The sequence below is a fragment of the Opisthorchis viverrini genome (genome assembly GCF_000715545.1).
Source record: "Opisthorchis viverrini unplaced genomic scaffold opera_v5_177, whole genome shotgun sequence".
Lineage (NCBI taxonomy): Eukaryota > Metazoa > Platyhelminthes > Trematoda > Opisthorchiida > Opisthorchiidae > Opisthorchis > Opisthorchis viverrini.
In genome coordinates this window covers 573,318-593,581 of record NW_008751830.1, presented here as the reverse complement: position 1 = coordinate 593,581, position 20,264 = coordinate 573,318, and the positions used below count along the sequence as shown (strand labels likewise).

Below are 20,264 nucleotides of genomic sequence, written 5' to 3'. Positions count from 1 at the left end.
TCTTCGTGACTGCTGCTTAAATCACTATAGTCTCATTGTGTTGTTTGTGCGGATAAAATAAACTATGGTGAGAGTGATGAGAGTGATGCGGCAGCAATATGGATGGATGTAAACGCGGTTCGGCAATGATCCTTGTCAGGAAAATCACCCAGTTTTCTGGCAAGACGTATCAGACTATCATTTGTGGCAAGGAGTTCAGTCCAACCTACCGGCTGTACGGGATCCTACAGAAAAAACTGATGTTACCAGAGACCATCCAATTATCATTTTATGGCGCATAACACTACTGACTTGGAGATCTTATCACTGAGTGCTATGAACGCTGCAATGTGGATTTGTGGACCGACCCATCCCAAAATTCGCGTCACTTATTTATACCTACATAAGATCGATGCTGTGGTGCGTCGCCTGCGCTACTCATCTATACCGTGAGTGCGATCGACAAGCTAGGAAAAGTGCAGTCACTCTTCCACAGTTTCCAGGAATGTCACTGACATTCACACAAGTGTGTGTGAGGCCCTTCAAATCGAGTAGCCTCAATTGCGCTCGGAAGCTACCTCTCGCCATTTGAGGGTGGTTTTTTTTATCCCAGAGGGAGTGTGATCACGTTCCTTTATCAGCGTTTTTATAACTCAGAAAAATTGGACACCGGCGGCTGTTAGGAAAGCATGCTGGTGCGATGCTCACGAACTTTATAAAAGCGTCTGATCGATTTAAACATGAAATACTAACCGGAACCGGCTAGCACGCGGTGGACTACATCTTGAGATACCGCAGGTTTCAATGAAAGGCCAACAGAACTGTATTCCACTCCCGCGGAATCAGGATTGACATGCCACAAGGAACATGCAATTGCTTTCCAACATCTACGTCATTGTAGCTCTAAAGTCGCTTTATTTCCTCTGCTTGCTATTCGTTTGTCGTTCGAGAATGTGAAGGGCCCTCCTAACAGATGCTGCTGCTATGCGGGCTGAGTGAAGGTCTCAGCCTACTATTCCCCTACGGTAAGTGGCAGCATCTTTCGTTAGGTGAAATGTTCACGACAAGACGAAACTATATCATATCGGGATGGGATTTCCGGCCGGGAAGATTTAATGACCCAACCACGCGTAGTGCACCCGAACTTTGAAGCCTGATCTTTATTGACCGTCACTGAAATCAGAATCTGCTTGCGCCCGATTACAGGTCGGCAAGAAAATATTCCGCTTTCACTCTATTTCGTACTACTTTATCAATCCTGTGGTTTGTTCATGTTCTCCAGCAAACGACAATATCATCCATATTGAGTAGAAGAGCTTTGGTTCAGATGGATCAACGCCGTCTACTGTCCATGAAGCCCTGAATTCACTTCCGAACAGCTTCCCATCGAACGCCTTCCATCGGGATATTCAACTCAGACCTGATGTGCCGTATAGGAGTATTATTACGGATGAAGATGCGAGTCGACACCATTTGCTGCGTACCTTCGACCTCTCATCTCTTTATATCGTAGCCTAAACGGAGTTGATAGAGGCCATCATCACTCGTCAGAATCCCTGGACCCAAATTGGACGTATTCTCTGTCGTCTACATACTACAAAAGGCGATTTTTTCGGATCTAGAGTTTCCTTTCTCCCGGGAATTGAATCGTAAACAAAAATAAGAAATTCTCGCTGCAATTCCCTTCTGGTACAGAGCTGTCAAATAAAAGATACTGTCAGATTGCCCAGGCCTGGACGGTAGCAAATGAGGTGCCGAGGTTGGATCTGAACCACGGACCTTTTGGTCAATGGGTTTTGGCCTTCACCGCTGAGGCAGTTCGAGTTCAGTGTGGCCTAAACGGATCCCGTTTCACGTTGTTTTTTGAGAAGGGAATCGCTAGGCCTATCCACAGGTTGAAGGCTGAGTTCTTTCAGCGGTTAAGTCTGACTAGGACTTATCAGGAAGCAAAATACCGTACAAAACTAGTTGCCAAAGAAAGCCAGACTTAAGTTCGTGGGATAGTACGCCTCGTTAGTAGTGGGACTCCTGAGAAAGGGGTGATATACGAGGGACGAGACGGCCGAAGTGGTTAGAGCCCGAAATTACTGATCGGAAGGTTCGTGGTTCGAATCCGACCTCTGCCTCTCGACTTCCCCTGTCTAGGCTTGGGCAACCTGGCAGTATCCCAGCCCTCGTGCAACCTTCGGCTGGCATGGCAGTTAGGCACCGGAAGGGTGCTACAGCTGAACGATGTACGAGGCTGTGGAACTTGGAATACCGCCGGAAGAGGAGGCGGATTTTCATCATAGTCTCAAGTGTTGGGGGCTTCGTTAGTGGTTTGAAACATTGGCTGTGGCTAGAAACAATGGATACCTCTAATAGCCTTGGCCCTTAAAATGAGATTTCCTGCGGACGCTTTTCTACCAACAGTTTGAGAACTGTATTGAGTGTGCTTCAACAGGCTATTTATGAAACTCCCGCACTATTCAGGAATTCCTTTCCTAAACGGGCATCAAACGACACTATTATAAATCGGTTGTATGACTGCAACCCGCCGGATTACATTCCACGTACCATCTGTTGCAAACGGTAGTGGTCATGTCGGTTGTGTTCGCACGTATAACAGTACACATCCATTCATTTTACTCAAACATGGACCCGAAAGGTTGGCGATCATGGGCTCCATCTCCGCTTTTTGCAGCAAGTAAATATCACGAATCTGGTTATATGCCCATCCCACGGGGCATCGCGATTAACCTCGCGTGAGTGCGCCCAACTTGCGTTGCTCGAGCTAAGTTTGAGCGATTGAGTGGCTGGTGAAAATCTGGGTGAAGAAATCATCTCCAATTCTTTACTTTCCCATTGCCTTAGTTTGTACAGTACCAGCCTCCTGATCCAATGAGTATGAGCGGACAACACGAAGAGGCAGATTTTCACAGAAGACATTCATATTGCTTTCAGTCGCGTCATCCTGTAGATTTGCAGCACAAATCCTGGAGTATATATGAGGTTTTTTTAAACAATGCGTTACCCCAGGATTTCGGAAAACGTCCTGCCCGAACATATGGAGCATATAAAACAGGGTTCATAGTTGGTCTGGTCTGTTGTTGAGTCTCAAGAGGCCATGTCATGATTTCTACCCGGATTCCTATTGTCTTTGTACCCTTAATATACCGACTCTCAGGTGATGTATTCACAGCATGCTTCAAGCGGACGATTCCACTTCTTTTTAACTGCCGTCAGGAAAATTTAGACTCTTTCACCAGCGGCCACTTCGCTGCATGTTTACCCATTCAATCTTAAACCTTTTAGGAGGCGCTCGCGGCATGCAAGATCTTTCAATCGTACTGATATCCGAAGGTGCACAAATGTTTATCCTTCCCCTTAGTCTTCATATCTTCCAGATGGACTTTTGGGTGATCTCTCTAAGTGCGTTGTCCTGAAGTTGCCACATCCGAGGTCGAGTCAACTAGTTCTGTTTTTGTGGAATCGAAAGTTGCAGTTACTATACGAGCTCCAGTACGTGGCAGAGAATTATCGTTCCTGGTTTCTGGGTTCTACAATAAAGTCAGGTATGCGTTAAATATTTTTTTCGATTTGGCACAATAGAAGGTGGTCTTTACTTATGCACTCCTTTCGATCCAATATTTCTTCTGTTGTCCGCCTTCAAAGACACTGTAAGTGCCCTACAACTGAGTCATTGATCACTTTTTCTTCCTGTAGACTAAGTATACCGCACTCAATGCACTGTTGGTGGAAAATGGCGATTTGTCCACTGTTCTAACAGAGCTCCCGAATTTCGAATCACGTTTGTTGTGCATTTGCGATACAACAGGTATGTTACAGTTGTTTCCCCGTTTCAGTGACTGCTTGTGATGATCTTCACAACTCAACTGGTCAGAAAAACTACTAGACTGTAAAAAATGTTGCAGCCATATTTAACCAAACAGATGGTGATCCACAGTGTAGTTTAGAAATATGGAAATTCACTTAATTACGTAATCATACGGAGCCAGTTATGACCCGCGGTCCAGTAGCCACTTCGCTTCCCCCAAACTGACAACTATTTTCGTATAGACCGATAATGTGTTTACGTAATCAGTAGAACAAGTGAACCTGATCCAAACTACGATCACGATAGGTTGCTAGTGGTCGAGTTCAGACTGCAGGACTGGACAACCAAAAAATCCTATTGACAAGCTCTTGGCAATGTTTTCTAAGCGCATCACACTTGTACAGTTTGGGGACCAAAACCGAAGTATCTTGACTGTTGAGAGTAGTAACATTGATCTCGAAGAGACGCGTCAAGCTTACTCTTTCCCGGAGTGCGCTAGTTCCCTGTTGCTTCTTTCATTTTTTGCGAGATAAACCGTCTGAATTNGTTCTTTTCATTTTTGCGAGATAAACCGTCTGAATTTTGTGATTTCTGTGATAATATCATGAGTAAACTCACTTTCCATGTCTCTTGAGAGTTTGGGGACACTCTGGCCGGGGTCAGTCGTACTCGCGATGTAATCACTATCATTCCTGTCACTACATCATTTGAGATAATCCTAACATCACGGTTTTCCAGACTATTCACATTAGGTTTTTTGCCGACTCGGGAAGCAGACCGATGACATTAGAAGAAACGGAATGTCCGGTGTTGCACCTGTGAACCCAACTTCCTGCTATGTCGTGCGTTATCTTGATCTAATAAGTCGACGTTCTGAGTTCTCCAATAGTGCGAACGCAACCCTTAGACCTGTTTGCCCTGCCGGGAGCATTAGTTTACAGGTGACTAATCGGCGTAAGGTTGGTCACTTATTCGTCTTATTCGCAACAACATCGCTAGGCTTAAAACTCGAACTGGTCATCGTAACAAGGATTACACATCTGTTTTCGAAGTTCGAATTCATAACAAAGCCGTATTGACTGATGTATGTAGTGTTCTGATAAGTTATCGGCCCGGACAACCCTATTGCTCTATTATCGTCTCATTTGAGTGGTCCTTTGTTCTTTTTGAGCCATTGGCTTTGGATTTTACCTGCCGTTTTCTGTAGAGATGTAGCCGGATCACGAAAACCTCACTCGCATCAGATTTTTTATCTTTAGTGGGACGCGATGGCCAAGAATACGCACCGTTAGTAGCGCCTGTGGGGAAAAACTTGAGTGCTTTACCCCCTCTTATTGGAAGCAACTGCGATAATCGCACTGTTTCTGAAGGCAAAAAATTTCTTGCTTTTGTTTGGGCACCGGGGATTATCAAGTACGCTAAGCGGTAGAAAACACTCGAACGACGGTTTTCTGATGTGGCTTGACAGTCGTCAAACTTTCTAGTTGCAGTTTTGCATGGCTGACCTGTCGTGATTGGGGAAGAGATTGTGTAGCCGCTTATGACCGAAAAAATAGACAATTTGGCAGAGGCGGGGTGATTGCTGAAGAGCGAGTTAAGCTTCTTTGAAGCTATTTCTAAACTCCTTATCACGGTATAAGTGGAGGGGGAGTTACTGGTTTTCGGTTTTCGTACCACTGGGTCGCAAGTTCGATATACTCTAGCACAATTTAAAGGCATTTATGTTGCGTACAAATAAAGATGTCCCATAAGATAAACTACCACCTTTTCCACCGCGAAGAAGGGGTGCTTGGCCGCTCCAGGTATGCGGCGTCTCTTCGACTGGGTTGCTCCCTAGGTTTTGAATGATGAGGAGTGCTGCTATGGGTATGTAAAGGAGTTGTCTATGTTCGGATAGGTCTCTCTTGGAAGAGCTAAACTGATAAGCGACATCATTACCGATTGTCACTGTCGAATTTACAATACTTTTTGTTTTCCTGGATACCTACCGTAAAGATCGCGTCGTGCTTAGGGACTATTTCCCATGAGCTTACGAGCCAAATGTCGTAAACTTCAGGAACACCTTTGGTGCCCGTCACGTCGATTCTTTCTCCGACTGCGGTTATCTTGACGTTTGTTATATCCCAGCAACCGAAATAACTGAGGAATTCAGAACGGGTACATGTAGTACATTGTTGTGGAGAATTGATTTCTGTGAATGTCCAACATGCGTTTGATATAAGCTTATTGGCCTCTTTGTTTTTTCGTGCCCAGCGAAGCATTTGACGGCTGCTCATAGTACACACAAGATACTCAAGCCCGTGAGATGAACCCGCATTCTGACATGTCTGTGAGTTGAGAACCCACTGTGAACAACTTATATGGTTCAGTTCATCGTGGATACTAACATCATAGGACGCAATTTACTTCGCCTTATTTTCTCGAAGGGACCAATGAATGTATCCACTACGCCACTTCTTGTTGATTAAAAGGAAGAATCCTGCAATGGGAAACCCACCTCGTTTTTCAGGCTCCACCGTTTCCACAGTATAAGGTCTTCTACTGCGAATGACCAACAATAACCAGTCATTCTGAAACAGGCAATGACATGCACTGACATCACTGACGTTACCTAAGACTGCCAAGTTTACGGAGACTATCCAATAGTATGCAGTGAACGCTAATGTGGCTATCTTGCACAGTACGGTATTCCTTCTTAGAAGAAACCCCAGATGAAGAGGCCCCTTTTTCGACGAACAACTTCGGTGTTACTGATTTTTCTCTTGTAACCCTTCATTGTGAAAATTAACTCCCCCAGACCCGACGGATCATACTTATTGGTTTCCAAACTTACTCTCTAACAGTACCATGACTAGGCTGAAGACCGCAGTACATTGAATCAAATGTACTAGTTAACTGCCACAATTGATTTCGCTTCCACTACCAACGCCACGCTCCCTCAAAATACCAGATCCTTGTCTGGACTTATCCTGGTTTAGTCGGTAACTTCCCCTGAGCAATGCGCATAGTTAGATTTATTTGAGCAACTCACAACAGGATATTGAGGATGATGCACAGGAGGGAACAGCGGGCCTTAACCTGTATTCATGAAGTGCCAAACTTCGTTGCCATGTCAGATCGTCTCCCTAGGGTTAATGATATTGATTAGTTGTTTTTATTTGAGCTACTTTCCTGCGAAATAACTCAGCGATCGAGGCCTGAGGATACTGACCGGAATTCTGGGGTTCGGACCCAACACTTGCTTTTCGCTTCGGATGGTCTTGACAGTTTCTCAGTCCTCGTGCTTTCTTTGGGCCTGTTGGCACTCCTCACCAAAAAGATGCTGCAATTGAGCTACTACTCATTACACTGATTATGTTGCATTATTATATTTTTGTCACTATGGAAGGCGAGGTAATGTACTCCGTACCATAAAAGGTCTGCTAAAACACTGGAATACAGCTGAAATTTCGTCATTCTGGTGGAAGGTGTACCAGGCGTGAAATGATGTTAAAAGCAGTAGGGATGTTGCTAAGTAAATTCTATTGCCATCAAATAAAACGATCTTTGGTATCGCATATTGGTGAACTTCTAGGTTAGGCATCATCGGTGGGCGATAGTCACCCGATCAGAGTAATGACTATCGATGAATCATCAGCTGAAATCGAGGTTTATTAAGCGGACCAGCGAGATCTGTATTTACGCAAGGTTAAATACTCTAGATGTATCAGTGATTAGGGCGCAAACTCACTGACCGGAGGTCCGTGGTTCGAAGCCGACCTCTGCATCTTGATTATTCCTGCCCAGTCTTGGGAATATCGAATTAACTCGGCCCTCGTGCTTCCTTCGGATGGCATGGCGGCCAGACACAGAGGGCGCTACAGCTGAATGTTAAGCATTATTACTAACTGCTGGCTAAGTATTATCTGGGTGTCTGGTTGTTATGTTGATAAGAATGCGATGGATCCTACTGTGGATCACAGCTTCGGGAATATCGAACTCGGCCCTCGTGCTTCCTTCGGATGGCATGGCGGCCAGACACAGAGGGCGCTACAGCTGAATGTTAAGCATTATTACTAACTGCTGGCTAAGTATTATCTGGGTATCTGGTTGTTATGTTGATAAGAATGCGATGGATCCTACTGTGGATCACAGCTTCCACAGTGATTCGGCAAGACACTCCGAAGAAAAAACTTGGAGTTGAAGGAAAGTCAGTTCGAAAGGCGAAAAGAAGATTTCTGCCTTTTTTTCCGAGTCAGCTTCCGAGGGGCTGGAGTTTACAGGTAGCCATTCGATTGGATATCAATGCGTGATGAATACATCAGTCACCACAGTGCGCGTCATCACCAAAATATGCGAAGTTGTGACAAGTCTTTCGGGTGAATCGCGCTTCTTGAAAAGAAGCAGATGATCTATTCACTAATCAGGATTTCGAACATCTTTATTGTTACTTGGAGTTCAGAAAGCCAGCTAAACTCCGTCGCTTTTTGAAACGGTGATGCTATGGTGAATGAATGGCTTACTCCACCTAAATGTGGTTATTGCTTTGTAATCTCAAGACCATGGGTTAGTTCACTTGCGGTCTGAATCTATACCCAATCAAATTGTACGTCTTTTACACACTGAATGAATTGGATCCCCCCTGAGCGAAATTTGGAATCCAAGTTACACGAAGTTTGCCCACTAGCATGCAAGAGAGATGCGCTGTATGGTCGTTTTGATAGCCTGTCGAGAGTGTTTTTAACCTACGCACTATCCTCGTTGACTTCGTTTGTCTAAGTTGAGCACTAGCATTTTTGCCGCACAGTAATGAGTTTGATAGTGGACATTCAAAACGTCATTGTCCTAGCTGTTAGGGTGTCCATGAGGCCCAAAGTAAACAGGGTATTTAGAATGGCATCTTTTCAAACACGCGTCTCATATTTATTTATTTACCCAGATGCATGCATCAAATTGTCGGTCAATTTTAAAACGGCAGGTCGTTCCTTTTATGTATGTCGTTCAGCTGTAACACCCTTCCGGTGCCTAGCTGCTATGCCACCCGGAGGAAGGGGCTGGAATCTGCCAGGTTGCCCAAGCCTAAGACAGGGGATTTGAACGACAGAGGTTGGGTTCTAAACACGGACCTTCCTGTCAGTAAATTCGCGCTCTAACCACTGAGCCATCTCGCCCCCGGTTAGCAAGATTAGCCAAGTAGGTTTGCACTCCGGGATTCTGTGGCGACAATAGGAGTTGGTTACGAAAAGTGAAGTCTGTTGGTGGATTGACCTAAGTAGCTAAGAACATTAGGGAAAAAGCTTCTTGCACTATGGGCTAGGCTTACCACACCCGCAATGAGATATGTATTAAACCGGTGTTTGTTAATATGAAGCAGCAGCAAACCAAAAAATCAGGGCAGGCGCCCAAAGTATAGTGTTGTTTTTAGCAAAGCAACTACTACTGAACAAACTTTGACTTGTTATTAGGACACAAACACCGAGAGTTTAGAGACGCAGCATTTTGTATTCTGTATAAGAGCGGGCCTACCCCACGCACAAACCCACACGGAAAATGCCTCCGAACTGCCTGCTATTTGTACTCAAGAGACAATCCAACGGCATTCACTATTTTCCGAAATCAGCTGCTAACTACCGCACGAACAACGATTCATGTTATCAGCATTGCTGTCAACTCAGTCTGAAAAACCGACGAACCCCATCACGGGTTTGACTAAACAAAGCTATGCTGTCATCTATCCGTATACAGCTGTAGTGCAGACTGAAGACAGTGAAACTAGGAAAGAGGGCGATACCATTTGATGCCACGAGTTTCCATCGCATAAGAGTAGCTCTCCACCATGAGGTTACGAAGCATTTTTCAGAAAAGATTCTGGGAGGGGGTCAATATGATTTTTTCTGATCAAAAATAACTGTCATGGAAAACCTTCTCTGTGGGTGTCGCAACTAGCAGAGCCAAATAAACTCGATAACCGACAAAGGATACGCCGCCGTGCTCTGTGCTCATCTGCACAAGGTACTTGTGCAAAACCTGGATGTCTTCCTTCGCTGGCAAGAATGTCGACAATTTAATTGCACTTTCAGATTCCGGTGTATAAGTGAACTGACGATTCTGTTCGTCAAAGGCACCTGCTCTTCCTTGTTGAGACAAAGTCAAATTGCTCCATTTTTGTTCACCACTTTCGTCACAAATACTCGTGCCAAATCGCCTTTCGCTGGTTTTTTTTCCAATATCCCCGTCATTGGTCTGCCACCATCATCAACGTCGCTCCATCAAATCTTCTGTTTAGTGGGTAAATCCCCGCATTTTCAGGTTCCCCCCTTTTGCCTTGTGTTAACAAACCGTGACCTTCATTCACGCAAACGCGCTAAATTTCATTCGCCTCACTTTTTTTTACCGTTTGTCAGTTGTTGGTAGTCAAACCCTTTACCGGTACAGCAAAGAACGTGTCCTGGAATGGCTATCGTGTAAAGTGAACACGTTGGCAGACAGTCTATCGCGCCTGGACGATGCATCGGCTATCCAACAAATCAAATTGACTACGAATGTTACCAGTTCCACGGGCAGTGTGGACGCGAAAGCACCCGACTTTGCTCTAGGTAAGCTAACTAAGGTCTGCAGTTCTCTGCACTCCTTTCCAGCGTTCATGAACGTACGGGTTAGGCAGTATTATCGGAGGGCAGTTTCGATGGATTGACTGTTAGATTGTCTGGCGTTTGTGGTACAGTCGCCGTTTTCTCTGCTGCGTGCTAAACTGCGGGTGCAGGTTGTGTGTGTGTGTGTGTGTGTGTGTGTATGTGGTCGAAGGTCTGATTGGTTTCCTATCTACTAATCTCAAAGAACACTCCACAGACCAAATTCTGTTGTCTACGTGCACTTATGGAAGGCTTCAAGTTGAACAGAGACCCCAGTTTTTTCCAGAGTGCTATTCTGCTTTCCGAATGAGATGTTCTCCGACAAATTGGAAACAAAACCTGGATGTCCATTATTAGTCTGATCTGTGGTGTACTTTTAGCTTATGGACTGAAATTCTTGGTTAGGCAACGGCTGAATGGACAGTCTCCATGGGGATGCGCTGTTTAAATTACTGCCATACTGTCAACGGGCACAAGGTTTGTAAAACGGTGCAGAGAAATCCGGTGTCCATGTAGCTATGGGATGGGGTGCCTAGTGTTATCTTCAGGACATAAGGACGATCATCACTTCTTACAGAAATCTGACAGAAATCTACCATCCTTTGGTGTGCTTCTTTTACCCTCAGAACACAATATATACCCATTACAATATATCGGGAGTTGCCTCACGTATCGCGGTCCCTTTTCACAGCGGATCCCTCTTCGTAGCGAACGACATGCGCCCCGCTGGCTGACTCTCAAATTTTAATCCCGAGCATGATCTGACGTTGGAGTAAACAGGTCCCAGACAGCAGAATAACAGTTTGGAGACCCTCTTACTTCGTTAATAGAGGCATATCAACACACACAGACAGCTCGGCATATTTAGGTTTGCTATGAACTGATTTAGAACCAGTTTTTCCCACTGTATTATTTATATAGTGCGCGTCCATTGGTAAGTTTTTCGCCTAATGAATACATGAACTTGGGCTATCTGAGCTGCTAGGGCGCGCTCTCTCATCGCTCTTGTTCAGGATTTGGCGGTCTGATAGTACTTCAACCTTTGAGTTGAATGGCAGCCGTGATATGATGGCCTTTACAGCGTCACAGCCGCACAATTGCTGTCGTTTATACTGCTTGCCTTACCGGATAGCTATGTAAATCCCGTAAAACTTTCGGAAAGAGGCTAAAATGACAAAAAGGATGCCCGAAGGGAGCTTAGAAGAACAGCTATACGTTGACGATTCGATACCTTCAAGATGCTTCCAGACGTGCGAAATTTCTTGGACAAGGGACGTACCACAGGAAACCAAATAAAAAAGGATGAGTTCATTTGGGTGCCTTTTCAAAGGGCTGTATTTTGCCTTATGTATCTATCCTGTCTGTTGGAAGTTGAGCAGTTGATTGGACTCGGATTGGATTCTTCTCGATTCCCCTATCGTGTTCGCCATTCAGTGGGATTTTCCCATTTTATAATGGAATTAGGCCAGATGAAATTGGAGTCAAGACCGGAACCGAAAAGCTGCCGATAACACAAATTTGTCACATTCTTAAGGCATTGGAATCTGTTATTGCCGATATAACCGACGATTGGAAGAAATGTCCAATTAAGACAAATTGGCAACATCTCAAGGCATTGGAATCTGTTATTGCCGATATAACCGACGATTGGAAGAAATGTCCAATTTAATCTGCCAACTCCATTGATGTTCCTAAGTATTTATCAGAACATAGGGTGCCATTTCGGTGATTGTTGATGCCCCACCGGATTGCACTACATTATTGTCCGCTTCCCACCTGGCTACTACTGTCCATGATCCGTAATAAAGTGATGTAATTGTATTTTCTCGCTAATCTTTTTCGTTGAGATACCGGTCTACAAAGTTGGACATCTGCTTCATACCAATACGACTTGAGATGCTCGTCACTTGTGGAACAATTCCGATTTCTCTTGACCTGTTTTTTGTACTGTTTTGCCCCCCACGCGGCACAGATTCTACGGAAGCCAAGTTGGTGTCGGACACGAAGCTCTCTCCTAAAGTGTGCCAAAATTTCGCATATCAACTAGTTGCGGACTACCTCGTGCCTGATTTAGCTGCAGACTTGAGCAGTGTGCTTGGACTTAAATCCTCTTGCCTTGCTACGCTGGAAAATGTCGATCCCCAAGCCAGTGAAGTCGAGAGTGTCGGCAATTGTGTATCCGTAAGTTTTCCCTCGTCGTCTCTGTATGGGTAGCGTTTTTTCTTCACAATGTAGCGCACTCTCATCTGTCTCTGATCTTGCTGCCCGCTTATCGATCGTTGTGAGAGCAAGGGTATTCGGTTGGTATCCGTTTGAGCAAATCTGACTTGACCTCAAATCGTCGTCCAGCTGTAGCACCCTTTCGCTGCCTAACTGCCATGCCACCCCATGGTTGCACGAGGGCTGGGATACTGTCAGGTAGCCCAAGCCTAGACAGGGGAAGTCGAGAGGCATAGGTCGGATTCGAACCACGGACCTTCCGGTCAGTAAATTCGGGCTCTAACCACTTCGGCCACCTCGTGACTTTTCCATGTTAAATTCGGCTCTAACCACTTCGGCCACCTCGTGACTTTTCCATGTCATCTGTTACTTTGTCTCGGCCATCAGGTTATTCTCTCGCGAGATATCGATGGGTGGTTTACTTTTGTAGTCGACAGGCGATGATAAAGTGGTCAGTCCAATTATCGAGATTCATCTGAATTGCCAGAACACCGTGCATCAGTCTCCCTTACAGCACGTACTGATGCGCTAAGTGGAACGCCGTCACTTTTGTGTGGTAAAAAGTTTTACTTAGTTGTACCCATCGATGATAATTAATTGCAAAAAAGAGTCCCGTGATTTTCCAGTTGGGCGCTTGCTTTTGCTGCCCCATGATACACATGCCAATTTATTGCCTGCCCAGAGGAACGTTGTTTTCCGTGTCCAATTCGGAGTGGCAGAAATCTAGAAGTGAACAGAATTCCGCATGGCCAAAGGGAATGAATGGTGCTACGAAAGATTTATGTGCGTTGGTTCTGTCTGCCATCCAGGATAGGGTCCGTTTGAACCTCCCCATGCTTGGTACCGAGCGATATGATGGCTGTTCGGTATTAGTGGCGTTTGTGCTGTCAGTTTCTCTCCAGACTGTCTGACTAAGTGCTGGAGGGGTGGGCACCTCGCATATTTGTGGTAGGTTGACCCTAATTCCCCTTCCTGCTCCATCTCCTTATTTCCATAATGAGGCTTTATTCAAATTAATGTACGTACTTGTGAGTACCAGTATTCTCATCTGGTGTTGCTGTCGATGATGTTGAGTATGATTGCCTTTGATACTAGAGGGTTGAGCATTCAACAACAGGACTGACTGCAGCGAAATGATCGTTGTAGAGAAGTTCGCCTTCACTCCATTCAGCAAACCCCCATTGTTACTGCTCACTCCTGACTAACACGGGTTCATGGTTCGCGGGTACTCCTTCCACATGATTCCTAATACGGAATCCACTTTCTCTGATCTTCAAGGAGTTTGCTTTGTGTAGATTAGTTACTGACTCCCACCCAGAAAGAGAGCACATAACTTCTGATCCAGGAGGGTCTCCAGAAATCGCGGCAGGTTACCACCACTCCTCTGCTCTGGGATAGCTGTTCAACATCGCACCAGCTACCGAGAAAATTGCACCCTGCATGCTTGTGATCGTTGATTCTTTTCTTTTATTCTTGTTGTGTACAACGTCGTTCCCCGTTTTGGTTGTTATCGTTTAGTGCCTATAGTGCCTTTCTTGTTTTGACCTAACGTTAACCGCTCTTGGACCTTGTTGTCATAGGTCTTGTCTAAACCAAAAGGTGGATTTTGTTATTTTGTGACCACCTTGCCTTGAGTCGATGTGATCTTTGGGATCCCGTGTAGAATTAGCGGTTCCTAAACCGGTGTGTAGAAACCGGCGTAATCCCACGATTTGAGATTTGTGCCATCCTATCATTTTTCGTTGCATTCATTTGTTTATAAACCTTCGTTTGAACGATTTGACTTTTGGGAGTTCGCGCGTGGCCGAACTGATTGCTGAAAACAATATATAGTGATGGATGTGCACACAGACACATTTTACGGCGTGAGTGACCAAGCAGTGCCGTACTAGATGGCCGTCAACCTTGCCTGAGTAGATCTTGCACATTTGTCCGAAAACCGCCGAAAAAACAAGCTTTTATATGTTCACCGATTGGCCAGATTTGAATATTCTCTGTGCGCTTAACCACAGAGGTTTGCAGACAGAAAAAACTGTTGTTATAGATCTATCGTTGGATTCGGTATATGTGAAGTCTTCATCATCTGGATTCGAACTGGCACATTCAAATACGTGGTAGGTAGCACGGAGGATGTCGACAAGACTTTTTATCCTGGAATCGGACTCATCCGCTCGGTTTTCTCAAAGTTTTGGGGTCTTCCACTAACTTATACCGTTTGCCCTGGTGACCGAGGAAAACTTTGCAGTGTAATTACTTTCGAATTCAAACGTTGAAAAAATGGGTGTCCATCTGTTATCACATCACTGTTCATCAGTCATTGGTACTACAATGCCCACCATATCCTACGAGAATCGCGGACAGATGGGCTTAATTCGCTTGTGAACTGTGCTGTTTAAGACTCACCATCTGTGTGATGTGTTCTTTGTTCCATCCCAGTTCAAGCTTTTTAACTACTCCTCTCTAGTCTCTGATATTCTAGGAGTATCTCTGCCTTCTGACTCTTTTTGGGTTGGAGGACAGGTAGGTACTGAGAGGGTGGTAGGGGGATGTTTTCTTATCTGGGTGCTACATGTGTCTTCCAGATCACCTGCACGTCCGCAAACAACGCCTAATTTTAGCCGTAACTGTTCCTGCAAATCTCACCCACTCCTTCTGAAGGAGGTGAGTGCCTACTTCTCATACAGCTCGCAAAAGAGACGTGGCGTTGTGTGGGCAAAACCTTCAGATGGTCTCTACGTTTGACTATAGGTGCTTCTGGAGGGTTGTGCAAGTCTGTTGGGAACACCAGGTCAGTAACCCTAAAGTACTCCAGGTGGTTTTTGTGAAAGTTCACCCCTGTCTATAGGTCAACTGTTCTCACCCCACAGGGTAAGCTGGTTAAGCCATGTACTTCGTGGACCAGAGGACTGTTTACCTCGCAGAGCCCACTTCCAACCTTGTGTCGGATGAAGATGACCGTGATCCTGCAACGAGTCATGAAAGCTCTTACCAGTCGACTCAGTCGCGTGCTATCTCCCCTAGTTGAAGCTACAGGACAAGATAGACTGGTGGTTAGTGACCCTGACAGTTACGGCTGTGTTATGCAGCTACTGGCTGTCTTGCATCAAAGCTATCGCCCTCACTGCGTAGCTTTCAATCTCCGCCATACCTGACCATTCCACATCATTGAACTGATTTAGCCATTAATTTGAGCGCGTGGCTCTCATTCCCTCGTCCTCCTGGTCCTCGGTAAACGAAGGTGTAGCAGGCGGGTTCACTGCATTTCGATGCACGGTTTTTAAACTGAACTCAACATACAGAGTTCGCTTCGCAACCAGCGGGAGCCAATATGCAACCATACGAATCCTTCGCAGCCTTACTTAGCGCCGCATTTTTCCTGTTTTTCCTCTCGCTTATCTGAGGGTGTCTTCGTTTTATACCATGTGTTCCTATTGGTAATCTATTTTAGACTGTAGCGCGACCTACTGAAGATTACTCAACTTCAATGAAGAAACCGGCTGCGGTTAGTAAAGCTATCGAAGTGAGTGCCTTATTGCAGCATTTTTGTATGTTCTCCAGACTCCTTTTAAGTAAACTCAATTGTTTGTACATGAAAAAAAGAAAAAGAAAGAAAGCGTTCAGCTGTAGCACCCTTCCGGTGCCTAGCTGCCATGCCACCCGAAGGAAGCACGAGGGCTGGGATACTGCCAGGTTGCCCAAGCCTAGACAGGGGAAGTCGAGTGGCGGAGGTCGGATTCGAACCACGGACCGCGAACCATCGAACCATCGCCACCGCGTACTTGTCGTACGGTTTCGTTCACCGATGGTTTGGGGAGGTGGGGTAGGTAGCTGCAAGGTGGGAGCTGATAAATTAGTGCTTAAATACAGCGCTGTAGGTGAACTTTTAGGTGGGTGAATTGGGAAGGGAGCTATGAATTTAAGGCAATAACTTGGATTCATGAGCGCCATTGAGGGCGCGACTGGGCCATGTCTGAGAATATCTCTAACCATTGAAATGGCTCGTCTCGCGATCCTCATCCAGGAAGACGGCAGTGACCAACGCAGCTGAGTTTGCTGGTAATGGCCTTTATGCTTCGCTGTCAAGTCATTGACCGCCTCTGACTCTTTTCCACCCTTCACGTGGTTGTGCGAAAAGAGCCCTTCGAGGAAGTCGGTCGACTGGCATATGCAGCACATGGCCAAGCCAGCACAACCTACACAGTGTGATCACTTCATCTATCGAGGGTGAGATTTCTCCCGAATACCATTCGACGTACTTCAGCATTGCTGATCCGGTGTTCCCATCAGATCCGGGCAATGCTCTGGAGACATCGATGGTCAAACACTGAAAGTATTTTGACATCATCGGAGCGCAGCGGCCAGGTTTCTGATCCATATATTAATGTGGAGCGCACCGCAGCATTGTAAACTCGACCCTTGACGGATAAGCTGGTGTCACGCCTACACCACTGGTGACGCAGATTCACAAAAGCTGCTCTGACCTTCCCAATCCGGATGGAAATATTATCTTTCGCAAGACCACCAGGACCGATACAGCTGACCGGGTAAACCAATTTACCTACTACCTCAATCGGCTCATCCGCAAGCATGAGGCTAGGGTTCGAGCCCACCCAGTGTTGCAGTATCAGTTTACATTTTGCAGTTGTGAAGCGCATGCCGAACCGTGATGATAATGTTTGTACATGAGTCTGACACTCATCATCTTTGTGCCCCATTGCCCAAAGGCTTTTGGTCCAAACTGGCCAGTGCACTAACAGTGCTTAGGTCATGTACTCCACTCATCCAAATAACTTTGTGTTAGCCTTGCTTGAGCCGTAATGTTCAACATTTTCGTCAATATTCGCTCACATTCACACCAACTCTCATCATCTCCATAGGAATGTGAGGTTCACCAGCACATGGACGATGTCCAAATTTGCAAGGGTTGTATAGGTTGAAAATTTAAACGATGCACTACCTATTCTATCAGGAGATCACAGTAAGTGAAAGGGATTCCATCAGGAAAACAATTTTGGCAACGCAGAATCCAACCCTCCCCCCTACCAGCACCGCGACGTGTCTAGTGCGCACTACCTGCATCCACTAATAGAGTTTTGAACCTCACGAGAAGCCGTTGATAGTGAGATTAATATTGTACCGTGCAAAGCCAACCATGCTGGATCATCGAGTTACGTTTTATCGCCCAGACATTGGTTGAACGTCCTGCTTTAAGGGCGCTGTTGTCGTGGAACCTGTCAACTAGGTCGCGCTAGAAGCCTCAATATATCTTCCCGAAAATGCTTCACATTTGACCATTTAGTCCAGTGCCCCAGAACAGGAGAAGCTTCGTTGCAAGGAATAGTTTCACTTTTGTTATTTCTCCGGGGGGGGGGGGCACCGTTATCCTGCATGGTTCTCACCTCTTTGTTTCTGAAACAGCTCGCATACAGATTATTGGAAGTCGCCCACCGAATCTATAGTGTACAATCTTGTCTACCCGGCCAGCTGTAATCGGCCACTGAACGTCTGTGGTGAGAGAATCATGGATTATAACCGTTGTTTGATTCCAGCGGTGCTTTACGTCTCATTTTCTAGAATCGCGCAGCCCTCTGGCTAGTGTCATTGATCCCATTCTCCAATTCAACACAGTCTGGAATCAAATGGTTTACTCATTAGTTCGGTCATCTTGTTAGCAAAGGTTCCAAGCCACAACGTTGCGTAGGCTGAGTTGTATTGGGCCGCACTAGTGTTGTCGTTCAGAGCGGTTTTGACTATTCAATACCGCTTGAGGTGTCCAATTTGTGCGCTCGAATTAAGCGAAAGATCTAGTGATTATTGATCGTAATTGGGCTCATTGCTTATAAGGCTCGTCGATTCCGTACGTATGCTATCGTTTTCAATGCTGCTTGTCGCATCGCCTGTTTCCATTTTGTTTTCAGCCATTAGCTACAAAGAAGCTGAAGCTGGCGAGCAAAGGCACAAAACCAATCATGAGCTTCTTCACGAAACAGTCCAATTGATCTCAGACTTCAACAGATTATAGAAACCGTTGATTTTATGCATTTAGCTATTTTAATAATTGATGTTCTCTAAAATTCTGTCGACTTTGCTTCTTTCGATTTTTTCGAATGGGCTTTCAGTTGAAATCCGTTCGGAGTGTATGCAATGGCTTACAACGCACACGCTCCATCCTTTTCCTTTAGGATTCACATGCTTATTTTCTCGGCGAGTAACAGTTTCAGCGACAAGTTAGTGGTGATGTGAGTCCCATCCGAAGAGCTGAGCTTAGCCATTAACTAACGGCCGCTTATCATGAGTTGACTGGTTCGTTTTGAGCGAGTAACACGCCTTATCTAAAGAGTAAGGTAAGGTCATAATCACTGATAGTTCTTTCAACCGTTCATACGGTGGTTTTGTTGTTTCTGTTTATTTGCTGGAGAATGCTAGTACGGAATTCACTCTGCAAGAAACCAAACAGAATTGTAATCTGACAGAACAGCCTACCATGAAATCTCTTTGGCAACCTGTCACCGGTTTCGCCCCATTAATATTTGCATTTGTGTTCGAATTTTTAGAGACCAAATAGCTGCCACCCTAAGGCGATGGCTTGAATTCTGTAGGGAGCCCTCGGGCTGAGCTAGATGGAACTCTTTCCTCAGAATTCAACTGTCTCGAGAAGTTCACAGGTGAAAAGCCAGGCAAGTCGCAGCAAGTACCCGTACTACGGAGGTAAAGCTGTACTGTCCTTTGTGACATGAATGTGAAGACAAATGACCGGCACCTCTGTTTGGAGGAAGCGGTGATGCTGTCTCCCCTGGAGGAAGGATGGGTTGGAAAAGGTCGTCCTGGAAAGCCTTACGCTTCGATCACCGATCCGTTGACCGTGACCACCAGTACTGTATTCAATATGGTCGAACTACTTTTAGGACGAGAAAGTTTGGTACTGCTCAAGCGCACGTGTTGTGTACAGCCAAATTAGGAATCAGGTAGTTACTCCTTATTATCTGTGCCCTCGGGTTAGGCATGCCTCCTACAGCCTAGTGGGTCAGACTATTGAGTCAGTGGTGCAGGGAAGTGTTCCCAAGAAAATCCTAACCTTGCAGGTAAGGAATTTGTTCAGGGTAGCATCGTTTGTTGCCCGTATCCTTTGTCGTATAGGTTAGCAGACCTCCCCCTGGCTGCTACTTTTTCTTCACAACGGTATTAAGTGAGTGCGGAACATGGGAACTGAGTCTATTCAAGGCTTACTCTTCAGGTGTCTGGTGATCCACAGGCGGCTCACTGTGGTCTCATTGGTTTAGGTATTGCATTAAGCGTGAGGGCTGAAAACACTCCGCTTGACTACATTTTTGTGGACTACCGAGTGCCTGCCAGTACCCGAAATCTGTTCGATATCTCTGCATGCGCTGCTACGAAATGCAGTAGTGACGCTGAAAAAAGACTTCATGGAGAAACATCGAGGCTCCCGCGGACCTCACTACGCACGAAACCACTGTTCTGACAGGCGGTTTGAATGCATATTTGGGAAGAATCGGCGTGAATGAGTCATCTCGGCGGAGTGTTTGGCAAGGGTACAATCTCCATAGTAATTAGTTATGAATGAAGATATCTTTTTCAAGGGTGTTGCTCCTGCAGGAACAGGTGAACGGGCCCAGATC

At 45.6% G+C, this 20,264-nt stretch overlaps 1 protein-coding gene across 1 annotated transcript in view; it reads left to right on the top strand.

The window, feature by feature from the left end:
• T265_07505 (hypothetical protein) overlaps window positions 1-18,658 on the top strand; it is a gene marked incomplete at both ends in the record, with an annotated part of 20,736 nt that extends 2,078 nt beyond the window's left edge. Inside the window, 8 exons of the mRNA XM_009173042.1 lie at window positions 3,215-3,321; window positions 3,366-3,533; window positions 3,571-3,638; window positions 3,685-3,796; window positions 10,180-10,371; window positions 12,380-12,588; window positions 16,076-16,147; window positions 18,546-18,658. Of these exons, the coding sequence (XP_009171306.1) occupies window positions 3,215-3,321; window positions 3,366-3,533; window positions 3,571-3,638; window positions 3,685-3,796; window positions 10,180-10,371; window positions 12,380-12,588; window positions 16,076-16,147; window positions 18,546-18,626 (1,009 nt within the window). The remainder of the gene's footprint in view (window positions 1-3,214; window positions 3,322-3,365; window positions 3,534-3,570; window positions 3,639-3,684; window positions 3,797-10,179; window positions 10,372-12,379; window positions 12,589-16,075; window positions 16,148-18,545) is intronic.
• Window positions 18,659-20,264: the final 1,606 nt, after the last annotated feature.